At 53.0% G+C, this 26,519-nt stretch overlaps 1 protein-coding gene across 4 annotated transcripts in view; it reads right to left on the reverse strand.

The window, feature by feature from the left end:
- The window catches only part of PPP2R2B (protein phosphatase 2 regulatory subunit Bbeta), a 115,867-nt gene that overhangs the window by 57,821 nt on the left and 31,527 nt on the right, over window positions 1-26,519 (reverse strand). Inside the window, exon 1 of one of the 4 annotated variants that reach the window (XM_029997835.2) lies at window positions 16,578-16,778. The exons of the other annotated variants lie outside the window; for them this stretch is intronic. Coding sequence (XP_029853695.1) covers window positions 16,578-16,647 — 70 coding nt within the window. The 5' untranslated portion in view covers window positions 16,648-16,778. Of the gene's footprint in view, window positions 1-16,577; window positions 16,779-26,519 lie in introns of those variants that run through there. 4 annotated transcript variants of the gene reach the window in all.

Raw genomic sequence — 26,519 nt, forward strand, 5'->3', positions numbered from 1 at the left:
CAACACCGAGAGCCCACGATTTGGGCGCGTGGTGTCAAGGTGCCATCGCACCTCCCGCCTCCTCCGCCCCGTCTGCCGCCTCTTCCCACGGCCCCTCCTGGCACTCACCCCCCAGCCATCAGGCAGGGCCTGAGGGGCGCGGGGCCAGCCCCCCCCGTGCCCCTGCAGTTCAGGCTGCTGCCGGGCTCCCCCGGTGCCCGCCGCGCCGTCCGCGCACCCGGCACCGTGGGGTCACCGCAGGCGCCAGCTCTCACGCCAGCAGGCGCGGCCATGACCGCAAAGGCAGGGGCTTGCGCTGGTGGATGAGGTGAGGGCCTGCGGTGGGACGGAGCCCGCCGTGCTCGAGCTCTGAGCGCCCAAACCATGGCCTCGGCCAGGCGGCCAGCACCCCTGAGACCCGGGAGGATTCGCACAAACGCGGAGGTTTCACATGAGCTCCACATTGGGAGGTGTTGCCGAATCAAACACAGGCGATGGGCTCAGCCACCCCTTTGCTATTCATTTCAAAACAAAATTAATTTCAGTTTACATTGTTCCCATATCTACAGAAGATTTTATTCTAACACATGGCAGAAGAGAAGCTTACTATTTTGGTTAGGGAAGTAGTAAAATATACAGGTTGCCATTTGAGAAGACAGATGTCCTGGTTTCGACAGAAATTTTAGCAAAATTCTCAGTTCTCACTCTGGGATTAGACACATCAACCCCTGCGGGACAGCTGCCCAAACCACAAATTGACTTTATTTCTTCTGCCCAGATCACATTTGTGTTTTGAGCTATTCCTGTTTGCAATGAATATTACACCACAGAAACTCTGTGAAGCTTACAGGCCCAGTGGGTGAAGTTCTCTCGAAATATGCATTATCAGTTACTTTGCGATGTTTCTGACTCCCCTTCAGGCAGGATTTCCATAGGTTTCACAGATTTTTCTGTCTTTTCATAGAATAACTTTAAGGAACACATTCACAAGAGCCCCACCTCTCCTGGTTTTGCAGCTCAGGACTGTTGTACTGGAACCTTGTACTTGTTATACACCAGGCAGAAAAATACTGGTTTTTTTCTGTTTTGCAAATGAACAAAGGAGGAGGAGGAGGAGGAGGAGGGTTGAGGGTGCTGCCTGGCAGTCTATGTGAGGGCAGACCCTAGCCACAGACATTGAGGACAGAGTCACGTCATTGTTTGCTCCACTTGATGGTATTGTGGAAGCAAATGGCCTAATCCTGCTGTCAGTCAGTTGAGGAGATGCTCACTGCTGCCTTGGGTGGGCCAGAGCCCCCTGACAAGAAACAGTGATGGAGCTGCCTTTGTGTGAGCGGGGCGAGGATGCCCTCCAGGCTCCCGAACTGCTCAGGGACGTGTGAAATTCAAGCAAGGGATCTATGAATGATCTGTAGTATAATGTCACGGGTTTGTAACTTTAGCAACAGACTGACACAGTTATGGAAAGACGAGGCAAAATGCAGTTTGGGGAATAAAATTAACTAGAGTTCCCAAGACTCCAAGCAGAGCAAAGACAAATGCAGAAGTCCACAGCTTTGAATCTGTCACATTATCAGCCACTGGCGTTTGAAATTGATGCAGCGCTGCTGTCCCGCCGTGCCCTCCATGAGCCCCTCGTGAGGCCGCCCAGCACTGCCTGTGGCAGCGCACCCAACCACGGGGACGGTCTCCTGCCCGGGAACCTGCCACAGGAGTTCTACCTGCTTCACCTCAGCTGTCCTACACAGACTTAACACAAGCCTCCCAACCGCTCCCAGGCCAAGGCAGTTTATCCTTTCCCTTTTTCCTCCTAATAAGTGCCAAGCCTGGTAAGCAGGAGAAGGTTTACTAGCGGTAATGACAAGTGTTATGTTTGTGCAGTCAAGCAGATGGGTATGCAAGGTGGCAAGTGAAGACACAACCAACTGCCTTTAGCTGCGTGGGCTGTTGGATTCACAGCTGCCTGTCCCTTGAGAAAGGGGGTCCCAGAAATGCTCTGCCCTTTTGCCTCCTCCCGCAGGTGAAATACCCCCATCAGAAAGGGAGAGATTGCTTCTACCTGCCACACAGAAAACCCTCATGCAAAGGGGGCAACTTGCACTTTGACTGGTTCTAGCTGTTCAAGGAGAGGGTAGGAAAGGCGAAGCCCTCAACAGCCAGCGTCCTCGAGCAACACAGACAAGCTATAGAGCAATAATTCTCCCGCCCTGGTGCCATAAATGACATGGGACATCAGGATTGCACAGGCAGAGGCATCGGGATCAGGATCTCGCATCTGTATTAACAGACAGTGCTGGTGACAAAGCACTGCGGCTGCGTCCTTATTGTCAGCTACACGAGTGACAAGGGGATGTGCTGGTTGGGATCTGCAGGCCAGGACACTAATGGGCAACCTTCACACAGAAACTGAGGGCAGCATTTGGCCCTGAGAACCTAACTTATAGCAAGCCTAATTGTATTAAGGACCACACAGCGTACTGCTTTATTTGTAATGGGTTTTAGGCTTCAGAAGCTGAGAATCCCATCTGCAAAAGCAGACTGTTGCAGGATTCAGCTATTAATAGCCACTGGTACACACTTACTTCCAGCTGAGGGACACGAGGGGGGAGGAGACAACCAGATGGAGATAATGCATTAGGGTGACACAAAGCCAAAAAAAGGATGATCCACTTCCCCACATCCTCACACAGATTTCAGCCTTGCAGCAGGGAGCAAACAAAGTGTCACATGTGATTAACGCATAAACATCCTAATTAGAAAGTTGTTACGTTAGATCAAATGTCCAAACATGACAAGACTTCACTGTCTCCTCTGAAGAGCCCTGTACGGACAAGGTAACACCACAGACTTCAACTCTGGCTTCAAAGCAGCATCGCCAGGATCAGCACCCAGCCTGGAAGCACGCTAATGGGTAAGAATCGGTAAATACAACTGTAACATACGAGCAAGAAGCTTCATCTCATTTACAAAGTGCTTTGAGACCTGCTAGTGAAGGAGTGCTAGATGAGAACCAGGAGCTGCTATTATCTCGTCGACATTACAGCCGGATGCGGATTCCCAAGTGCCTGACTCGGGCTGGATCCCCATACCAGTCTCCCAGCAGACGGTATTGCCACCTGACGGGCACCGCACCGACAGTGAACACTGAACTCTGATCATCTCGAGACCTGTGGGGAGAAATGGATCTGGCTCCACTGACACCAGAGACAGCCCTGACTACGAGGTGATCTCTGCGTGGCATCGCGAACACAGTCTTAGGTGAATTAAACCAGTTAGCCCCACAAGTATTGACCTTTGACTATTTTTATGCTCAATGACTAATAAAGGATGCTTCTTCATTACTTCCATTGCTGAAAAAAGCTTAATAACCTGTTATTAGCTGGAGGCGCTTCGTCTGTAACACCAAGCTGCTGTATTTTGCAGGACTCCTAATGAAAATATTACATCAAGGTGTCAAACAACAGTATGAAACAAGTTCCATAACCAAAACACTCTGGCTGCAGGGCAACTCAGACCTAGCTGGTACTGTGGGAGAGCGGCTTCCAGCTGCACTTTGCTGGATGTGACAAACCAGTAGATACCTTCAAGGTGCCAGCAGCGTGACAGCCTGCCCGCTGTTGGGCCAGGCTGGCTAAGAGGTGGCTTCTCTCTGGCTTTCTCACTCACCGCAGCCTAACACATGTGCTAGCAACAGTCTGGAGACTCCTCACCACAACTCTGCCTCCAACTCTCTCCCACCGCCCAGCCACCAGGCTGCTTTCTATGCCGACACAAAGAGCATAGCAGATGCAAAAAGCACAGTCCTCAGAGCATTGTTCAGTGCGTTTTCCAGCCTAGCAAAACTCCTGGGACTCTCAGGCATTGCCAGGGGTGGTCAGGACCACATCGCTGCACGACTCCAGCCATGCTCCTCATGTGGCCATTTCTCAGTAGACTGAAATCACACTGGTCTGGTGGCTGCACGAACCCCCAGCCCAGAGATCATAACTAAGGCTGGGGTGGTGGGACATCTTCTCCAAAACTTAGCCAAAATTCAGCAGTACATCACTGTTAGGAGATGCACAGATCCCCACTCACTCCAGTGTCTTCTAACGTAACGACTTTTTGCAGAAGGTAATTGCTGCAGAGACGCTTGTGAAGATTTTGATGGGCCTATGCGATGGGACTCTGGTTTTTGCCAAGAAACCAGGCAAACAAACCAAGCTACCCCTGGATACCTGCATTATTTGTATCCTCCAGCTGAGAGCGTTACCCCCGAACTGATCTTCACAACCAGAGGCAATCACAAGCAGACATCTGGCATACCACTCCTGCTAGCCAGAAATTTTCAGTGGGGAACCAGTTACAATGCAACACTGCTCATGCTGTTATTATAATTAAGGGTCTGTCAGCCTACTGCAACCAAGGCCAAGTTTATTTAGGGATTGTGAGGGAGGGCTCTCAGAAATCACCTCTCTAATTCTCCATCCTCCATTCTCCCGATCCCACACAGATGCACATTTCCACAGACACCCTGCCGTGCTTTCACCTCTGCTGACGTCTAACCTTCAGCAGCTGACCGCATCTCCTGCTCTGAAACAGCAAGTGCAAGGGTCCTGAGTCAGGAGTCACAAAATAATCTGCTCATAACAGAAGCTTCCTCTACCTGCCAGACAGGTGGAAATCGGTTGATACACATAGATTCAGAAAGGAATTCATTTTATATTTATTTTATATGTATACTGTAACTGTTCAGAAAATTCAGATTAAAAGTGAAATGTTTAGCTCCCTTTTGCTACATCTCATGTGAATTATGTGCCCCACTAAAACACTCTGCTTAAGATCATCTCCTGCTGCAGGTGGTTGGGTGACAACCTTCCCCCTCCCCTGGACAACCCTGTTGTCTCAGTGGAACAAAGACCAACAACGGTCACGAGAGCCATTTCACTTGCTCAGGAAACATCAAGTGTGCCTCATTTTCTCAGGGCAGAGCTCTCATCCTGACATTCAGAGAGCTCATGCGGATAGCCCAGCTACCTGCACCTAGGACCCACAACAGTATTTTACGACAGAACATCATGAAGCGCTTCCCTTAAAATGAAGTGGCTAAAAAAGAGAAAAAATTTCTCTGAGCCCCGCACAAAGGAGTTGGAGACATGTGTGAAGGGCTGAAGCGGCATCTGGATTGTTCACTGCTCTATCACAGTTTTATTACAACTTTTAAACCACAGTAATAGCCAAAGCTGGACACCAGCAGCATGACCTCTCAATAGCACCCAGAAAGTAGGATGGTGATAAAACCAAGTAAAGAGGGAGCTGGGCTCTCCAAGTAGCCCCCCCAGCTGCTGTAGAGGTTTCCAGTGAGACCAGGAGCAGCAGGGACATGCCCTGTCTGGAGGCAAGTGTTTGGTGGGAGAGCCGTCACTGGTGCTCCCCTCCTGCCTCAAGGGTCACGCCATGCACCCAACTTTCAGGACACCACGACAGGCAGCAACAGAGCAGGGGTGCCAAGGAAGCAAAGCTCATTTTCTTGCAGGCAGTTTCATGCTGGCTGAACAGCCCCACACCTGCACACTCGAGGCATTTTCGGTAGGGCTGCCATGCCCCTGAAATGCCATACTTAGAGATGGGCACTCTTCCTGGCAGTAGGTTTTTGCAGGAGCTGCACCACGCACACCAGAGTACAAGCACTTAGTGCTCTGCACTGTGCATCTGAGCAAGTTTAATGGGTAGGAGCCAGGTGTTGGACAAGCTACAGCCTCCCCCCCCCCCCCCCCCCCCCCCCCCCCCCGATGCCGGTCAGCATCTGGCACCCATCAGCCTAAGCTCTGCGGTGAGACAGATTCATCAGTGTGCGCTGTAAACAACGCAAGGTGGAAGTACTGGCTCCTCTGCACTCCCCTGACCTCCCTCCCCTTCTCACTTGGTAAAATTTACTCAGCCTGCAAGTGAAGCAATCTGTCATCCCAGCTAATGCTGCTCATCAGCTGCTAACTGCTATGAGACTGGCGGCAGAAATGAATTGTCAATAGCTGGTGCTCAGTATTTGGTCCAATGCCTGTGCTTGTCAGACAGGTTGCTTTTCATCAGAGTCAGATTGCTTTTCCTTTACTCACAGAGCTAACAAAGGGAATGCAAGGAAATGCCTAATGACTCACCACCAAGGCTACGCTGCTCATTTTGGGGCTGCCTGGTGACACAGCAGCACGTGGGCAGGGTCCTGAACGCTGCCCTCGGCTCCACCACGGCTGGCATGGCAGGCAGCACCAAGGCCGTGACACAGCTGGGCGCTGACCAAGGGACACCCGGAGCATCCGGCACTGGGCACAGAATGCCAGTCTGAAGCTGGCTGTCACCACGCGCTGCTGCAGCAGGGCATCGCTCCATCCCTGAGGGAGGTCTGAGTGCCAGGGCTGGGCGACAGCAGGGCATTACCCAAAGAGGTGCTGACTGCAGGGCCACACTGGCTCAGGTCACCTGTATCTTGCTATCAATGTGTATGTCACTGAAGACTTTTATATCAAGAATGAAAACACCAAGATGAAGCTTAAAAAAACCAGTGGTCTTCCAAAGTCTACAAAACCTTGGAAAAGACCATATTCGGGAAGCTACGTGTGTGGGGCTGGGTTCACTGAAGCTGCAGCTGAAACAGTGGCTGTTTCAGGATCTGGGGCTTCTCCTGTTGCCGTACTTCTTGGGGAGCTTGTTATCAGCATTTTGGACAGTTTCCACTTCGATAACCCTGCACTAAAATGAGTTGCAGATCAAACCAGGCAGCCAACAGAATTTTTAAATTAAACTACAAAATTATTTAAAATCCCCTTTGAGGATGTTATCACAGGGTTAACACCCATTCTGGCTTCAGCTAATATAGCAGCAATAAATGGTAATGTGCACTATGGAACATGATTTATTTTTGCTGAGCAGGCTTGGCATCTATAAATCTCAGCACTCTTAACATTTAAAGTTGTTATTCCAATGACAAAATAGACATGAGGGAGATAACAGTCTTTATCTCCATTAACGTTTTATTGTTATTCAGAGAATATGGATACGGACTGATCCAAGGGTAGGAAAATCACAGCAATTTGTTTGCATACTCGGGAAGCTGAGATAATGGTCGTGTTTTATGACTGCACTAGGGAATCAACTGAAATGCAGGACAGAGAAGATCGAAATGGGAGATTAGTTGTCTATTTTGGTTTCTGGTTTCTATTTTGGTTACCTTTCCATTCACAGGATCTGCTTTAGTGCAGCATTAGGAGAGATGGTCCATCGTGCGCTGTTGAACAGCTGACTCGCTGCACACGAGCAAGCGAGGAAACAGTTTTTAAAGGAAACAAAAAGGCTGCAGAACAATTCTGTGCAATGCAGACAAACAGCATTGCAACGGAGGCCCGATCTTTCTGGATATGCCAGCCGCCTGGAAACGACTCTCCACTCCCTACCCCAGCCCTGCTGCCTGGACTCCGGGGCTGCAATACAAAGCTCCTAACCTGTTCGGCATTTTTCTTTCTTCCCAAGGTACGTATCGCACCTCGCTGACCCCGAAACAAAGTGAGCTGAAGCTGCAGTGAGGGCTTGATTGCAGGAGGCTTAAGCAGTTACAGACTGAAAAAACAGAAAAGCCACACAAATTGCACAGCCACCTGCCTGGTCCCAGGACCCGCTGTGCCAGGGCCGGCTACGCTTCCCACTCCCAAAAAGAGTGGCCTCCCACACAGAAACACCCTGGGGGTCACAGCCCTGTCCCTCCCTCCCAGCAATTGTCACTCGTGTTCACTGCACGCTAAAAGGCAACAGAAGCATCGTGGGCCACCCCTCAGCAGGCAGCTGTATTCCTGCTCGGGGGCTGCTCCACCCCCAAACCCCCCCAGTTGAGCGGTTCTTGGGAGGTCTCACGCTGACCCAGAGCGGATACGACACCGAGGAGGGGCAGCTGCTTTGGTGTTTCCTTCACACATGCCCAGCTGGGCTCTGGGCAGGAACCAAGCGGCTCCTCTCACAAATTCAGCAAAGCCTCCATCCCCGAGACGAGGTGCGGGCGACTTCCTGGGACATCCTCCAGCGCGGGCAGGGACAGGCAGCCTGCTCCTCTGCCAGCCAGCATGAGCACTTGCGACAGAAACCCAGCTCTGCGATGGGCGAGCCCTGCCTGGGCAACACCATGCTACTGGATGGATTCAGAGAACCAAACAGCTCAGGACAGGTTTGAACTTGACACAGGGAAAGCATAAAGTCTGCACTGCTCATAGAAAACACCCAGGTTATAGAAAAGCCTCAACAAAAACGCAAAGCTATCATGAAGAGCGCTACCTCCTATTGTTTCACCCACCTGTCACCCTACCATGCTCACCCATGCTGTGCCTAGCAGGCAGAGGGGCTGCAGCTCATTCAGGTCAGGAACCATCTGCCAAATTGGACTGTCGAGGGCAACACGAAAAATCACCCCAACTCAGTGAACTGCCGCATGCAACTGCAAACCTGACGGGGAATGACACAAGGATGTCAAGGATAACAACAGTGCCCAGGACTCCCTTTGCTCACTGCTGAGCAAGGTCCTGCTAATCTGTGCCTGCGCTTCCAGAATGATTCAAAGGCCAGCGGCACGGTGCAAAAGGAGCAGTACCGTACAAGAGGAGCAGTACCATTCCCCGCTCCGTCCATGACTGCAGCTGCTACGGGAGAACAAAACCACTCAATCAAAGACCCTTCAAATGTTTCCCCTCAAGAAATCAGGCTCACAATGCATCAGGAGAAAAATAACAACCAGTGCTGGAACAACTGTTCTGAATGGAGACATTGACTCTAATGGCTCAATTACGCCTTTATTGGGGAGGGCGGCAGGGATCCAAGCTGTGCACAGCATTTCTGACAACGTAAGAACAACACACCGAGTGTCTCCACATCTGGGCTCCAGTGCCCCGGCATCAGGGCAGGATGGCCATGGTTGCACCTCACCCTTTCCAGGAGTGCTGGGGCCAGGCACAGTGTGCCCGGGCCGGCCCCAGGTTTGGTCTGCCTCGGCTCCCCAGCTCGAGGGCAGGGGTCTCACCAGTCCCCTAACTCATGGGGACTTTGGGAGGGCCGCGAGGAGCTCAGGTGCCACTGCACAGGGCTGCCGGGTATCCAGGAGTCACGGCAGCACTACACAGAGATGCCGAAATGAGAAGTCAGCGAGTGTTTTGGTGTTTACCCACCAGCTCCAGAAAGACCTGCCGTGCAGCAGCTCCGCTATCGCTGCGCCCCCCAGATCCCCGTTCCAGCCCCGCAGCAGTGGGCACCTGTGTGGCACTGCCCGGCGCGCTCCCTGCGGTACCTGAGCTCTGCGCCGGCCCCGACTGCGGCTGGGGCTTTGTGCCTGCTCAGCACATGGGCGTAAGCGCTTCCAGCTCCTGGTCACAGCCGCGCAGCAGAGATCGGGAGGAGCAGGGAGGAAGCAGCTGCTATTTTTAACCTGCCTGATCAGCATCCTGCCACATCAACACGCCTCAGCTCTGCTACGTGTGCCCGGCTCTGCGGGCCTCACCTCTGCGCGAGCCAGCACACACGTCTCACGGCGGTTACAGGAGTCTACCAGCCCACACCAGTGGCATTTCCAGCAACCCCAGCAGCTGGGACTTATGCTCCCAAAGGATCTCTTCCACGAACCTTTATTCCCACAGCCGACCACCACCAATCCCTGGCAGGGGTATGCCTCTGCTCTAACTCCCAGAGTTTAGGGTAGCTGATGATTACCTGGTCTGCCACAGCATTTGCCAGTAAGCCCTACCGCCTACTGACTTTCCAGGCATAAGATCTCACCAGCTCTTTGGGGAGGAGGCATTAGGAGTTTGGCAGAGCCCTGCAAACTCTTGCTCACACAAGCGACCACAAGAACCTTGTCCAGGAGCAAGGCCATACTGGGTCAAATCAAAAGCACATCCAGCCCAGTATCCTGTCTCCAGTGGACAACAGGAGATGCGCACAAACAGGGCAACCACCTAACATGTTTCCACTAATATTCTCCCACCCTCTAACAACATGCAGCTCAGGGGCCTCCTGAGCCAGAGGTGGTCCCTCTGTGTTTAGTAAACCTTGACAGCTTTCATGACCTTGTCCAGTCTCTTCTCGCAGCTGCAGGAAGATCACAAGGGTTGACTATCCCATGGGAAAGCTTCCCAGATCTGCTCCCCTTCATGTGACTGCTGCTCCACCAGACCTTCACAGGTTTCCCCACCAGAGCCCCCCTGCCTCTGCCCTGCGTGGTCCAAGGGAGACCCCTGCCATGACACGCAGCCCCACGCACACGCCGATGGCTGCAGGACAGAGCAGGAGCGCAAAACTCTTTGCATCACCTGCCAACCTCCTAGCAGCTGACAGCACAAGTGCAACAGACCCAGAAAGATCACCCCAAGTGTCCAACGAGACCTCTGATGAGACACCAGTGGTCTATAGAGACTATACATCACTGCGGGAGGTGGCTAAGGAGCGAGGATGTCTAAAAGGAGGCACAAAACAGAGCTAGGCACAGAGGGGATCGGACGGGAGGGGCATGGGGAAAGCCGCTGCGTTAACCCCAGGGCCTCCACCACCACTTCACCGAGTCCCACAATCCCATTTGGAAACCTGAGGATCGAGCTGTCCTGTGCTGGCACCCCGAGGCTCACCGTACGAGCACCCACAGCATGTCCCAGGGCCCCAGGCTTGAGGGAAAGACCCGTGTTGGGTTTCGAATGCAGCTGGTCCCCAGAGCAGACAGACCCCTACAGCAACAGGGACTGGGGCGACGCTGGGTTTTAAGGCCAGACCACTCCACATTGCTGTCAGTGCCTGCTGGGAGCAACCCATCTTTCCCCAGCATTCCAGAGGGAGCAGCTCCCGACCTAGTCCTTGCACAGAGACAGGGAGGGGGAGACACTGTGCCCCGTCCCCTGCAGATGGGTGCTGGGTGCGAGCCCCGCAGATGCCGTCACCAGTGACTGGGCACTCTCAAGGCCCATCTGGGGTGGGTTGAAGTCGCATCATTACCTGCTCCCAGTCCTCTCAGTAATCCCTAGATTACAGAGTCCCCAGGCACATCTATTCTCTCATTAATCTGTGGATTAAAGCATTCCCAAGTAGGCTTTGACGCAGTGCACTACAAACAGCTGAGTTATACTGCTCTGCTTGCATTGATCCCCAGATTAGACAGAAGGAGACATGTCTGTGGGTCCTTCCAACCCAGCTAGAGCACAGGCTCAGGGAGAGGAAGGGAGGTCTAAACACAGTACATGTATATAAATAAAAAGCATAAAGGATGGGATTGTGTTTCGTAATCAAAGTACTTATGTGATAAAACAACAACTTCAAGGAGGTTCCCGGATTAATTAAATCCCAATCCAGATGATCTCCAAACAGCAACTCATAGCATTTGGGACAACAAAAATACTCAACAGCTCTCGCCTTGAACCCAGCACTGGGGGAAAACACCTCACTTCATGCTTTTCTGGGGACTACACATAGATTTTTTAAAAAGTTGCTGTAGCTGCCACAAAGACCTCTTAGCAAACTGACCCAGAAAATGAAAAAGCTTTTAGGCACCCAGCGCAGCACAGCCTAGGCTGTAGACCAGGTAGGGCCCCAGGCTTTTTCTGAAACTCTGCCCGTGTAAGGACGAGGCAGGAATGTGCTCCCGCAGAAGGCCTGCAAGAGCTGTGGGGCTGCACAGCTCAGCTCGGACCCCCACAGCCCAGGCAGGCAGAGGGAGGGAGGGATGGGAAAACCCCTGGGGAACAGACACACACCCAGCTACACAAGGAAATCAGTGACCAACTGGTTAGGTTTTAATCACATAGACTGTTTCCCTCTCCCCAAAACAGAACAACAGAGCCTGAACTTGTCCTCTGCCGTACGTGGAGGCTGTTTACACATCCAAGGGCTCCGGGGTACCCAAAGGCCCTGTCGAGATGCCGGTGGGGGGACTCATGAGGCCATGTCCCTGGCATCAGGGCTCCTTCCTGCAGCACGACAGCGGGGCAGGGATAAAGGAGGGATGGGAATGACAGAGAGAGGCAAGGGGGTTAGAGCTGGAAGTAACAAGATTAAACTAGGAAAAGGAAATGAAGGCTTAATGAAAGATTTCTCAACGGCAAAATCTATTCAGGTTGGGAAACACTGCTCAAGGAGATTAAAGACTCTGGGGCATCAGCCAGCGCCCCAGAAAAAGGAGTGTGGGGAGCAGCCGAGCGGTGGCCGGGGAGCGGCTGCAGGGTGTCATGGCCTTCCCACCCAGCAGCAGCCGGCGCATCCCTGAGACCACGCAGCCCCAGCAGGGTCAACCCCGTGCCTGCAGGGGAGACGCTCCCTTGGCAGAGCCATCAGGAGACAGGAACATCCCTCTGGGGGTGCCAGGATGGCCCCAGGACACAGGTGGCCCTACAGCGGGCCCACACCATGGCCGTGGGATGAGGGTCCTCCCAAGGGTCCTCCTCCAACAGCACAACTACTTGGCCACTGGCCACCTCCCTCAAGCAGCCCCCAGGCAAGACCACCGCTCCTCCTCCTCCAAGTGCGTTGCTGGGAACCGCAGGTACCAGGGAAGCACCCACACCTGTATCACCTACAGCCATCGCTGGGCCTCGGGCCATTTGCACTACGTTTACAGCCGAAATGCACACCCCAAAACGCACACCCCACCCAGAGACTCCTTCTGGTGCCTGCCGCAGGGCGGGAGCAGCCCTCCCCAGAGCAGGTCCGTGGTGCCTGGGGCAAAGGGCACCCATCACGCCCCATGAGATACCAGCACGAAGGGATATGTCTCCATGCAAAAGGGTCACCCAACCATGATTATTGCGGGGCCAGGCCCTGCAGGCTCTCCACATGGAGCCCAGGACATCCTGCAGCATCAGAAGTGGGCAGGGACAGAGCTGGAGAGGAGAATCCCATCCCCATCACTCAGGCGCCCAAGGGGAGACATGCACAGCGGCCGTGCTCCCGGCCACGCTTGCAGGTGGTGCACAGGCAGCGCCAGCCTGGCCCCATCCCCAAGCCAGCCCTGCCGCCATACCCACCCACCCCAGGAGGGACCCACCTCCCCCAGGCTAACACAGTGCTCAGCATCCCTCCTCCATCAAAGACCCTGCCCTGCAACAGGGCATGTGTCTACGGACATGAAACACCCTCGTTCATTAGGCGTTGTCCTGTTGGGCTGAGCCATGATGGCCACCGCTCCTGTCCTACCCGAACCCACTGAGCACACGGGCTCGGTCATGACTGTGACTCTCATCAAGGCAGGGAGCGTAGAAAGGGGCATTCACGCCATTCCTCCTCCGTTTGGAGGTGTTTACCCAACTATAAGCCACCAAGAGGACTCAAGAGACTTGCCAGGTGGACAGCAACGCTACACAAAAAAGGTGACACCCACAGCTTGAAGACTTCAGGAGATGGGCGTTTTGGGTCAAGCTACTGGAAACGGGCCAGCTTTGGGGGGGCGTGAAGGGCCCTTCAACATCTCTAGCAAGCATGTCTAAAAGTGGAAGCTACTCAAACGGTTTGTTTGTATTCAGATAGTCTCAATTTGTCCTACTTTTGGCTGGGCGCTCAGCAGAATTGCGAATGAAGATGTATTTATGCAGCAGAACAAACCAAGCGTATTTTCTGAACATTTTTCACGTGAGACCTGCCATTCTGGAGCAGTGCTGTGAGGTCTGAGCCAGCACGCAACCTCGCTGGCATCGCCCTGGAACCAGCTCACCCGGCTCCTTGCAAGACACCACCCCCGGGAATGTGCACTGCATCTCAGCAACTTAATATTCCCTGGCAACTAAAGTCGAATTAGCACAATGGCTGCAGTTCCTTCATTAGCAGTACTTCTGAGCACCACACAAGAACAAGGCACTCAAGTGTGTGCTTTTGAAATACCATCCTCACCCCACATTTGCATAAAAATACCAGACCTATTTAAGTGACAACAACACTTCACTAAACCAAATTACATAACCCCATTTGTTCCCCCAGTTGACACACCCCAGACACCTTCATTTCCAAAGCAAGTCTTCACCTTCTGAACAGGATTTGGAAAGATTATTTTTTTTAAACAGAAGACAGGTTACCAGCGACATCGTTTTAGGCATATGCTGCTTTCACATGTAAAAAAAAAAAAAAAAAAAAAAAAGTGAATTACCTTCCTTAATTTTTTTCCACACTAGCAAGACCTACCATTTCAAAGTACGTTCAGCCCTCCTCTAGCAGAACAACTGCACGGAGAATCAGAAGTCCTAAACAGCACGAGGTGAAGAGAAACTCCCAGCTGATACGCAGCCATTAAACACTCTCACGTACCTCCTCCAGCCCCGCCACAGCAACGGGGATCACCCTGGCTTAGTCGGTTACCTACTGCACAAAGACTTCTGGCTATTTCATTTCTATGGCAAGGTTTGCTATAGTTTTCTAGTACGAGGCAGAAGGCTCTTCTTCTGAAAACACCAGCATACAGCTTGGGGAAATTCACCACGGCTTACTAGATGGACTGGACCTTATCACTGAAACCTTGGGTTGGAAAATCCCCAGACCTCCCGGTGTCAGGGGCTGAAATCACTGCAGACTCACCTCAACCCTCCATCCTTCCTGACCAGGAAAACCGGGTTCTCAGCAGGTCACCACAGGGCAGCTACAGTCCCATTTTTATTTGCCGGCTGCTGCAGCTGCCTTTTATAATGCAGCAACGGCAAATTCATCCTTCCACGGACCATAGCACAAGGTGATGCGAGCCAGGCAACTGGGAAGTACGGGAGCTCAGCCCCATCGTGGCCACACCACCCCCTTGGAAGCACCGGCTCATGCCATCCCTCCCAGCAGAAACGTCCCTCCGCCCCTGTGCTGGCAAACTGGCCATGAGGAGGCCAGCGCGGCCTCCGCCTGCCGCCCAGCCCCAAGCAGCAGAGCCAGGGATGCCCCGGCGCATCACCTCCCCTGCCTCTGGGGCTTGTCAATGCCAAGCACTCACGTTTCAGCTACACACAAGCAACACAAACTTGCATATGATCATTTTCTGTGGCTCATCAGGTATCCAAAGCTTTCCATTACTACACGAAGCTGAAGATTTTCCTGCTAGAAAACCCTCCTTTAGCCATGTGCTGCAGTCATAAAATTCCCGAAGTCTGGTCCTATGCTGGCTTCCTCTAGAGCCTTAGGAGGATGAAACAGTAAGGGAAAGCCTCTTTGGCTGCTAATTAAGCTATTAATAAGCTTGTTGAGGCTCTCTGGCGTGGAGACTGTTTTTTGAAGTTTCCTGTAAGGGGTCAGTGCTACCGGGAGGGATGGGGGCGATTTGGTTTTGCTTTTCAGCAGCTGCATTTTCCTCCTGAAGCGAGGGAGCAGAAGGAGGTTGTGACGGAGCTGATGTGAAGTCAACAGCTCTTCGGCTGTCAGGAAGGACAGGAGAGGCAGCCGCTGCTCTGTCCCCATCCCTCCTTCACCACCTCCGCTGGTGGAGCCTGCCTCTTTGTGGCAGGCTGCAGCGTCATGTGCAGTCTGCAGCTCACTTTCCGATGCCCGAACTGAACATGGCCACACCATCTCCTCCGCTCCCCGAGCCATTACGGGAAATCGGCTTCAAATGCACCCGTAAGCTTAGCCGGGGCTATGACATTATCCACGTCTAACAGTTCTGGCATCTCCTCGCCTCTGCAACACGCGAGTCAGAATACGTATTTCTTCCTGCAGAGGCTTGTAGAAAAACCAGCCCTGAGACAACTATTTAATTTCTGTAACAAGAATTGCACTAGCACTTGCCGTTATTTCCCGACCTCACAAACACAGCTACAGTCACAGGCTGCCTGCGGAAGCCACTAATGCAGCCATAAGCTGATGAAGCACATCTCGAAATCGTGGCCGCCCGCAGCCCCCCGGCTCCCCGTGCGCCCAGCAGCCACCAGCAGCGCCCGGCCCTCGCAGGGCAGCAGCCGCGGCACCGCGGGCTCCACTCCGGCGGTGAAGAGGCTGTGGACGGGCCTGGGCTCTCCCCGCGCTCGCCGGCCGCCCCCGGCGTCGGAGGAGCCCGGCGAGGGGCGAAGGCGCGGGGCCAGGCGGGGCTGGGGGGGGGGGGGGGGGGCTTCGGCCCCGGCCCGCTTCGGCTCCCCGGGCGCCCCGGGTTTGGGGGGGATTGGGGGGGGGGGGGGGGACCCAGGGCGCTGCCGCGGGCGGGCGGCTCTCGGTTCCCCGACTGCCCCCGCGCCCACCGAGGGGCCAGCCCGGCTGAGCGCGGCGACTCCTGCGTGCGGAGGGCCGGAGCCCCGCAAGCCCGGCTCGGGGGAGCCCACCCCGGCGGGAGGGCGGTGGGAATCCAGCGGGTCCGGCGCTGCTGAGTCACCGGAGCGGGTCAGCCGCAACGGCGCAGCCGGCACGGACCCTCCGCGACCCTCCCCGGCGCCCGCCGCCGCGGGGCTGCCCGGCCCGGCCCGGCCCGGCCGGCGGGGAGCGGTGCCCGGCCCCGGCTCCAGCGGCGGCCCCGCCGGCGCGGCCGGGGCCGCGGGCGGCCGCGGGGGAGGATGCGGGGCGATGCGGGCGGGGGGCCGGGGGCCACAGGCTGGCGCGGGGCGGCCCCCACCTGCTGCGGGCAGGCAGGGGCTGCTGCCACCGCCCCCGCGGCACTCGCTCACCTTCCGTGGCATAGCTGTGGTCTCGCAGGAAACTGCTGCTGATCTTGCGGGTCTCAACGTCCTCCTCCATTGACGGCGGGCTGGCGGGCGCGGGGCGTCAGCAGCCGCAGCCGCGGATCCATCATCCCCCCCCCCCCCCCCCCGCGCCCTGCTCCGCGGCGGCCGGCCGCGAAATGCGGCGGCGGTGGCGGGGGGGCGCAGGGGCGGCGGAGCCCGCTGGCTCCTCCCATACGGCACGGCACGGCTCGGCACGGCTCGGCGCCGCCGCCGCGCTCCGCCCGCCCCGTCGGGCACGGCGCGTCCCGGGCGGGCGGAGCGCGGCGCTGCCGCTTGCCCCTGCCCCTGCCCCGGGACGCACCTGCCCGCGGGGGACGTTCCTGCTTGGAGACGCTCCTGCCCGGGGGATGCTCCTGCCTCTGGGGGACCCCCCTGCCCGAAGGAGTGCTGCGCCCTGACCCGCCCGCCCCAAACACAAGCACGCAGCCCGGGGCTGACACCGGGCCCTTTTTTGGCAGAAAGAGCCACAGCGTGTAAACGCCGGGTGTCCCGGGACAGGGGATGCAGCAAGGGCCGTGGGGGTAGCCATGCCTGCAGCGATAAGGAGGCGTGCGCCCATGGGTGCCTTGCCCTGGCTCTCCCTGTCTCAGCTGTGGAAGGGGATTGGGATGCTCGGTGGTTATGACTGTGAAGGTCAGTGCAGGCAGGGGGATTGGTGACATCCAGGCAAGCGCAGGAGCTCAGGAGCTAATGGGGGAAGGGAGGGCTCTCCTTTTCAGGGCACACCTCTGAAAGGACAGGCTGTATTCTGGTCGTGTCATCTGGTGCACGCCAAAGGGGAACAACTGCTCCTTGGGAGGGTTTTGTGTCTTGATACGGTCCAGGAAAAAATAATCCTTGGCACTGAGTGAGCCACGGGCAGACACAGGGAAGAAACTCACAGGGGGCAAGCTCCCCCGACTGCTTCTGTTAGCCCTTGCACCTGAAGTTGGAGGTAAAACCCAACCGCAGTGTCAGGACCCAAGAAGTCCCCAGCCAGGCAGCGATGTGCGTCCTGGCCAGCAGCAGGGGGGTACAGGCACGACTCCATGCTCTCACACCAGTGCCACAACCGACCTGCAGTGCCCCCTCTGTCCCCGCTCTCCTCTGCCCAGATGGCTGCTGAAGGGAAATGGGTGCACGGACACAGCCTGGGGTCCGACCCGGGCCTGCACCCCGGGGTGCACCCCCGCCCCGCAGCCCAGACCCACCTCAGCAGCACCCTCGGTAGCAGCAGAGCCCTCGCTCTGTCCAGGATTGTCATTGGTGCTGGGCACTGGCTGGGTGCAGCAGGGGAGCCGGGCATGCAGGGGCACAGGCCCTGCGGCACCTCTGCGCTGTGTGCCCACCCGCCAGCACCGTCAGCCTCGTGTCCCTCGAACCCCCCACGGTGCGGGGCCGGCATCAGCCACAGGAACCGCGGAGCTTGGTGCCCACCTCAGCTGTCTTGACAGCCCAGTGCCACACCAGTGAGGAGCGTTACTGCTACTGGGACTGGAGGGGAAATACCCGGGATGCAGAGGGAATGGACAAAGATGCTGGATAACATTGTAAATACAGTAGTGCGCTGCAGCTCCATTTCCTCTCCTAACTATAGTATCATAATTAAAATCTCATTGGGAAGGTGCAAGATTTTACAGCCTATGTTATTATTCTGCTGAGATCACACTGACTCCTCAGGAGCTGCTTATTCCAGGGGAAGTGCAGGAGATAGCATGTCTGAGCAAGAAGGCTCAAGGACTCCAGTATGTCCAGTATACACATCTTGTGGACAGGGCGCTCCTTGCCACCACAGCACTGCCGCACACTGTTTGGAGGAGCGTGTGGATCCTCTCAGGCAAGGGGCAAGAGAGAAGGAAAGCTCTTTCTGCTCCGTGCCATGACCTTGTGAGGAAAGGTGAATTCCCAGGCTCTCAGTTGCCTGCCTCCCCAGGACACTTTCTGACATGCTGTCACGTGGAGGTTGATATAAGGCATTGTAAAACTGCACCTTGGAGAACTCTGGCACTTACTCATACGCATATATAACTTCAAGGATTTGTCAGTCAACCACATCACAGGCCATTCATTAATACGGGGATTACTGTTGTGACAAGCCAGAAGCATTCATCAGACAGGCATGAGCCTGAAGTCTCTATGCCCAGAGCCTTCACTGAATTATTCTGGAGTGTGAGTTCCTTGCTATAATCACCAGGCACACGTTTAAGTTAAGCAAACACATTATATTTGTGGCTGACGCTCCTCTCAGTTGCAGTGGGCGAGATCCACAGGTTAGTCTGAATTCACTCACTGTGACAAGGCACAGGACCTGGCCATGGTTTCATGGCAAAGTGCAGAGATGTGTTTACCAAAGCTCTGTTGCAGGCCAAGAAGAGTCACAGCAGTAACATCATGCTTTAAAAGTAACTTTTGTGTGGCTGGTAGCTCCTTGTACACGCTACAGCGCAAGAGACTGGACCGAGCACGGCATGGCAGGACTCAGACCTGCTGCTGCCTCTGGGCAAGTTAACTGACGCCTCCGTGCTTGTAGCCTGCTGTCTCCACAGGGAAGGGAAGGGTACGGACCTCCCGTAGGAAAAGAGCGAAGGAAAAGAAAGGTTAAAACCAAACCAATACACTACACCCAGGAATCAGATTACCTCTGCCTATGATGTGCATTTGCCTGCAGGTGTGCGCTTGTGTATGCCGTGTAAGACATGGGCGCGATCTAGCTTAAACAATCCCAACTCCAGAAAAGGAAAATAAACACAGGTTTTTAACAAGTAAACATTACTGTATCGCATCCTCCCTTCAGATCTGACATGGCAAGCCTCAGTCAAAAGGCAATGCCCTGCTGAATAACAAGCCCCTGCAATGCTCATGAATATTATTTAAGAAACATAAACACAAGTCAGCAACCTCTTTCCCTTTCTTTTCAGCAGGGTCTGTCTTCAGTGTATTTCCATTTTAACAAGTGCCAAGTCCTTTCTCCTTTATTAACTGGAAAAATCATTCTCCCCATTGTGCATGAATTATAATTATATATTCATAAGTCCTGCAAAGTTTTTCAGTACACCATATCATTTAAATACATCCACAAGCCACCCATTTGTTATGCAACGTGCATAGGAGCTGCATCATGAAATCCATTTATTCTCAGCTTTTTAGAATCCAGGAACGAGCCTTTACAATAACTAAAAGCATTAGCTGTCCTAAGCAGGAATCCATTTGCAGATTAAATTCAACAAAGGTCAGCTTGTAGCCATCACTGTTTTCCAAACTCCCAGGTGTCTACCATGCTATATACTTTGACATCTCTTGAAGAGCCTGGACACTTTCCACTCCACTGATTTTTGCTTCAATTAGAATAGGTTTAAGAGCTCCCGTGCACAGGTTTCTGTGGGACCTAGGCAGTGTGTTAAGAATAATTGAATCAAACCTCCGATTTTATGCTCAGCACAAAACTTCCTTCACCTCATTTATTTTACTTTCACATCCATGAGCACTAAATCTATTTTCCGAATTACTGGTCTGAGTTAGAACACTAGCCTCATTTTTTTAACTGTTAAATATATTATTAGATAACAAAATTTCTTTTAAACTTGTAAGAATGATTTCTATTGATTAACTGATTGTTAGCGCAGCGCCGTCACTGAGGCGCTGGCTTGCTGGACGATGCCGGGAGGTCAGCCTGCGTGGAGAAGCTCTGGTGACAGCACGTGCACACAGCTCCGCTGCCCCAATTCAGGAGACAGGGCTGGCAGTGGGCATCCCCGCGTCCCCTCTGCTCTGCCCCAGCTGCAGGACGTGTGGGCAGCACAGCTGCCTGAGGCCACGGGCCGATGCTGCTGCCTTGCTCTGCCCCTTCACGCGGGTGGAATGTCCTCCTGCTCTGGGGCGGGATGGGGAAATGCTCCCCAGGAGCAGCACGAGCTCCCATCCTGCAGCATCTTCGACTGCTGTTGCCACATGGAGGAAGATGGCTCTCTGAAGACTGAGCTGCTGAGCAACCTCCCTGCATGCCGTGATCTGTGTTTTATGGAAATGGACACATCAGAGGGCACAGCGAGGTGGGCTGTTTCTCCGCACTGTTCTTGGTGAGCACCGGAGCCAACGCTGCTTTGGCGCGTTGCAGATGCTCCCCGAGAAACCCGGCACGTGGTGGGAGCAGGGGTGCTGGGAAGAGGCACTAACTGTGCCTAGAGGAGATCGCAACGAGGATAAATATTTAATTGTGTATGTTTGAAATACCATCTTTCTTGATGGGGCACTTTAATGCATATGTAAATTAATTGGAATTCATGACATTCATGCCAATCATTACTTCATAAAGTGATGCAATCCTTTGGACGAGTATTGGCTTTTGAAAGGCCACTGTCACTCTGAAAACACAGCTGACTCCACATTGTTGTTTTCTTATGTGGGAAAGAAGTTTTCTCCCAAGGAGTGCCTGTAGACTTATCAAACTAAGGATACAACACAATCGGTGGCCACCACTATCTGCACTAACCAGGTTTGCATAACTTCAGTGTAAGAGAGCATGCCTTAACTGAAAGCCCATCTTTGCACAGGAAGGGAAACCAGTGCTAGCATGACAGCACTGTGCAGCTCACACTGAAGTCAGCACCTAATTTTTGATCTGGGTGAAGGTCATGTCATAAAATTAATATTCTTAGAGGGAGAGAACTTAAAAGCTCTTGTACAATTTCTCTCATCATGTCCAGTTCCCAATGCATTTATAAATGTGCTCCCAGTCCTTTGGCTCGCAGATACCAGTAGACAGAGCACTTCAAATCTGAGAAGCTAATTAAGCAGCAAAAATGGGGTAATTACACTCCTCTTATCCCACATGTAATTGGTGTCAGCCAATCGGTTTGGGGGCTGGCTGGCCCATATTTAAGGGATGACCCCAAAGGGAAAGGGGCTGTCCCAGAGCAGAGACCCCCATGCTACACACACTGGAAGAGCCACATTACAAGAACCTAGAGCTTCTTGTGATCCCCAGTGCTGAACACATCCAATGCCATAGGCAAGGTGTCCCTGGGACGGCCACAGCTGGTGGGAAGCCGTGGCCACTGCCGCCAGGAACAGCACCTCTAAGCGACCCCAGCAGGCATTCAGGTGTCTGGCTCCTGCTGAAACCAGGGGTCTGGGTGCTGGTGGCTCCCTCCTCTAAGACAGAGCTGAGCTGCAAGCCAGGCTTCCCTCCGGAGGTGCAAATGTGGGACTGCCTGGGGCATTCAGCGTGGGACTGGCAGCATCCATTGCCCAGCAGCGGATTGGGAAGAACTGACTGCGTGTGGTCCTGCCTTCAGACACAGCCCCAAACCCATGGGCATCACTGACCCCTCAGCCCTTGCACGTGCCGCGCACGCCCAGCTGGAGGGCTTGGGCAGCACGTACCCCCTGCACCAAAACACACGCTGTTTCCAGCAACACAAGGGAAACGTAACCTGGCAGGGCGAGTCCTTGTCTCAGGCACCAGTGGGAAAACAGAAGTGAATCAGGCCTTTTGCTGGAAATATATTGCCAACAGTAACTGGACAATTACACCAGTCACCCCGCAGCCGAGTATGCTGCGTGGCCTCCAGAGAAACAGCCTCCTTCAGCAGCCTTTGGGGACTTTACCACTCACTCAGCGCTTCCGACCGCCACTCCCAAGCACACCCTGGAGCCCCGTGCTTCTCCCGGGCATGCCGGGACCCGTGCTGCCCAACACTCCCAATGCCTTCTGAAAGCAGTGCCTGGTCCAGCATGCTGGTAGTTCAATCCAGAACCAGAGACACAGACACTAGTCAGGGACCTTTTTTTCCAGAGGACCACAGACACTCAAGCGCTTCACAGCGGGTGGATAAATATTATCCCTGCTGCATAGCTGAGCACCCAGAGAGACCAACGCTGCTTGTTTACAGCCCGGGGAGCCTGGGGAAGGCTCGGGGAGGGCACCAGCTTGTGCTGGCCAACAAAGACCATTCCCATCCGGCCATCAAGGGACACACAGTGCAGATGAACATGCTCTGGATGAACATCCTCCTGGTGAACACCTTGTGTGGGCCCATCCTCTCAACCCACAGATGGAGGGCTGGGCTGTTGCGTGGAACACCTGTGAATCCCACCACAAGTTAACAGGCTCGCTGAGCCCCCTGCACAACCCCCAGCCCATGCTCTGGAATCGTAGCATTGCGTTTCTCCTGTAGCACACCAAAAGAGTCGACTGTGATTTCACTATACTGTCAGTTTGTTTCTCACGTTTTCAACTATAAGTCACATAAGAAAACTGGGGAAGCTGTAACCCATATCCAGGATGGAGTCCCAGTGACATGAACCTTAATTAACATGACTCCAGGAAGACCAGTAATTTACTGGATTAAACCAAGATCAAGAAAATTGGGAAGTCAGGTCACATGCAGAGGGCGAGCTGCAGCCCTCTCCTTCATGAATGACAGAGAACAAGGGTCAGGACCTCAGGGCAGAAAAGGGAAGAATCAGTTCATCGAATGCAAAGTAGGCAAAGACTTCTGCCTCCCAAAGGTCGTATGATAAATTGATCTACTTGGCCTTCACCCCTGCTACGCGCTGTTACTGGTACTGGTACAAGCTGTACATGATTAACAGCACACCAGGAACAAGCACTGCCACACACCCAGGCCGGCTCTGGGAATAGCTGCTCTCCAAGTGCTTTCTCTCCTATCTTCAATTAGACTGACGTGCTTCTGTGGCATTTTAGCAGGCCTTTCTTCATTTCTACTCTTCCCCTACTGAGCCCATTGCCAGTGCTTCTCGCTCATTTTCTTCTGAGCCAAAACTTTGCTCTCCCTTCATATATACCCCAATAGCTACAACTGAGCTAATGGGACATATTTTTTCATGCAAAACTACACAGATTTTGCTCAGGTAGTGTCAGATTTTGCACGTGTAAGTGTGCTTGTGTATGACTGTGCACACACTGCACATGTGGTACGGAAAGGTCGTGTGAGCACAGAGCTCTCAATGCACCAAACAGTGCCAGGCACTTCCACATCAAGTGCAACCATCAAGTCTCGGCACCTCTGATCACATCAGAACCATTCGGAAGAAGAAACATTTTTGTGCTAGATGATCAAGGTTTCACAATTCGTTCTCTCCTCTTCTGAGACCAGTGATAACTGACAACCATTGCATTATCAGGGCTAATAATCAGTGGGAACTCCTCCTGCAAGTTCACACTGTGAGAGATATAGACATATAGAGATATATATAAGGTAAGAAATAACTTTTCTCAATCATGTTTTCAGGTATTTCCTTTGTATTATCTCATCACGTACTTTGGATATACTGTTTACTGGTACTTTTATATATATATAAGACTTCATATATATAAGAAAATACATATTTATCTTACGGATTACAAAGGTGGCGTGACAAATTAGGGAGAAATAACAATGGACTACATTGAAATTAGAAAGAGAAGAGTCTTATTTCTATGTCTCTTAAGCAGTAGACGTGGATTATCTACTAGCTATTCCTCAGCAAGTTGATCTATTTTTCTGCAGTTCATCGCCCTGCCATTCTCCTGAGAGCAGGGTGATGCCGCCGAGCACTGCAGTAACCCCACCACCGGTGACGCAGCTTTTCGGGGCTCCAGCTGGATTTGCAGGTGCCTCAGATGCAGCGACCTGCTCCAAGCCCAGTGTGCGGCCGGCAGCCTCAGCAACCCGACTGCTCAGCAGCACGCACGCACCCACGTTCGCTCCCCCAGCCAGGGTTTGTGAGGGCAGGGACGAGCCCACCACTAAGAAAGTGACTTTTTCAGTTTGATCGCCCATCGAGACGGATGCCACCCTGTACTCAGAGCCACTCAGGGTACCAGCACCCATCCAGTTCACCATACACAAACGTTCCCCTTACTAATGTTTTGACTTTGACCAAAACCAGTACGGAGGTAAGGGGCCTGGCTCTGATCTCGCCTATGTCTGTGAAAGCCTGCAGAAATGCTCCCGAAGCCAAGTAAGTGTCTGTGGGAATCAGGCACCCCGCTCTCTGCCATCATACTTTAACCGCAGGATCCTTGCCCCAGCGCTGAACAGCGCTGAAAAGCAAGGCGACGGGGCAGCCTTTCGTGCGGGAGGCTGAGGGCCCAGCACCACACAAAGCCCCACACTGTGCCCGGGAAGCCTCGGGGGACGCATCGACACCTCGTGAAGAGCCGGCTGGGCTTTTCCCTCCAGTGCCAGTGGAGCATTCCCGCTGACGGCTCGGCTGGCTCGGGCCGCGCCGCTGCAGCCAGATGCAGCACACAAACGCCGCTGGTGCCGGCCCGCGCCATGCTCCTGCCATGGGAACAGGTCCCGCTGCCAACGGGCCAATCCTCCAGCTGCAGATTGCTCCTCCATGGACACAAGCCTTCTCATCTCCCGGCGTCTCTGCAGCTACTGCAAAGCCTGTTTAGAGCTTCATACAGCAGTCTCACCTGAGAAACAACATTGTTCTTATTTAAGGCATCAGCACAGGAATTTGATTTCAAATGCAGCTCTTGAAAAGCCAAAACATCTTTCTGTTTACGAAATCACTCCTATAATGCAACAGATACCATAACTGTGCAACTGCAATGCAAACACGGCGCTTCCAGGAAAAACCTGTTATTAATTATTTCTTCATTTACTCTATGGACGATCTAGCCATAACATACTCTTTTTCTCTATATTATTACTACATTATATTATTGCTAAATACACTGCAGAACACATACAATATCCCCAAAATGGAATGAGGCACAGAATATTTCATGAGGGTCCAAGACTTCAGTGTCCTTTAAAGGATACAGTGTGAACTGTTTGTCACATGTTCCTCACATCAGAGATATAATTAGCTTAAATACTCACACAGTAAATAGGATTTGCCATTTCTTAAGATTAAGGCCACATGGTACAGCACCAGTGCATCTGAACCAGTTGAGCACAGTCTACGCTAAGGAGTAAGTTTTTGCTTGAAAACAGCTACTCCGAGCAGTGCTGCAAATGAGGTCTTCTGTCAGTGTTGGGGTTTTGTTTGTTCCTTTGGTTTTGTTTTTTAACTGGAGTAACAAACTCCACCACACAGGACAGTGGAAAGCCAAAACCTGACTGGCATTGACTGGGTGTCTGAAACACCATCGTGAGACACCATTGCAGAAGGTCTCCTGGGGACTTGGAGCCCTATATATAGAGCACACAGCCGATGTACACGGCGCAGTGTAATACACAAATACTAGCTCCTTGCTCCAAAGTGCTCACAGTCTGCTCCAGCGAAATGTGATACAAGGGATAAAGAGGATGCAAGATGACACTGGAACATTGTTCATGAGATAACCATTATAGGAAGTCTAAGGCTGAGTAACTAAATCTAGTGAGTGCAGAATGGAAAAATAAAGGCAATATTTTGTTTCTTGGATTTCCCTGTTGATTTATTTTCAGTTGTGAAGAAAATCACCATGTTAATTCCACTATTTCATACAGAGATACAGCTCCCCAGATGTTTTATATTAGGTTTGGTCACCATATAGGAGGGGAACATGTGAACTCACACGTACATTTGAGTGGAACAGATATTGTAAAATTATACTGAAGGTCATCTGCTTATCTTCAGCTGGCTGCACACCTCAGCTGTGCACACCCCTTTTTATGTGCTGTTCACAAAACGTAACGTACACAGGCTGGGCTCTTTACATCAGCTTCACGGACTGGCCGCTGCTGGCATGTATGTGTGTGAGAACTGGCTTCCAAAAACTGTTTCTCATTCATCACTCTCCTGCTTAAAAAATTTCAGTCATCAAGCCAAAGGCAAAAAACAATTCCATGGAGCAAAGATGACAATCGCACACCACTGTAATAAAACCAAAAAAACCTGGAAAGCTATCAAACAACCAATAAAACTGTTTATCCATCAGCTGCATGATCAGAAGAAGCAACA

The sequence above is a fragment of the Aquila chrysaetos genome, chromosome 22, assembly GCF_900496995.4.
Source record: "Aquila chrysaetos chrysaetos chromosome 22, bAquChr1.4, whole genome shotgun sequence".
In the NCBI taxonomy this organism is placed as follows: Eukaryota; Metazoa; Chordata; class Aves; order Accipitriformes; family Accipitridae; genus Aquila; species Aquila chrysaetos.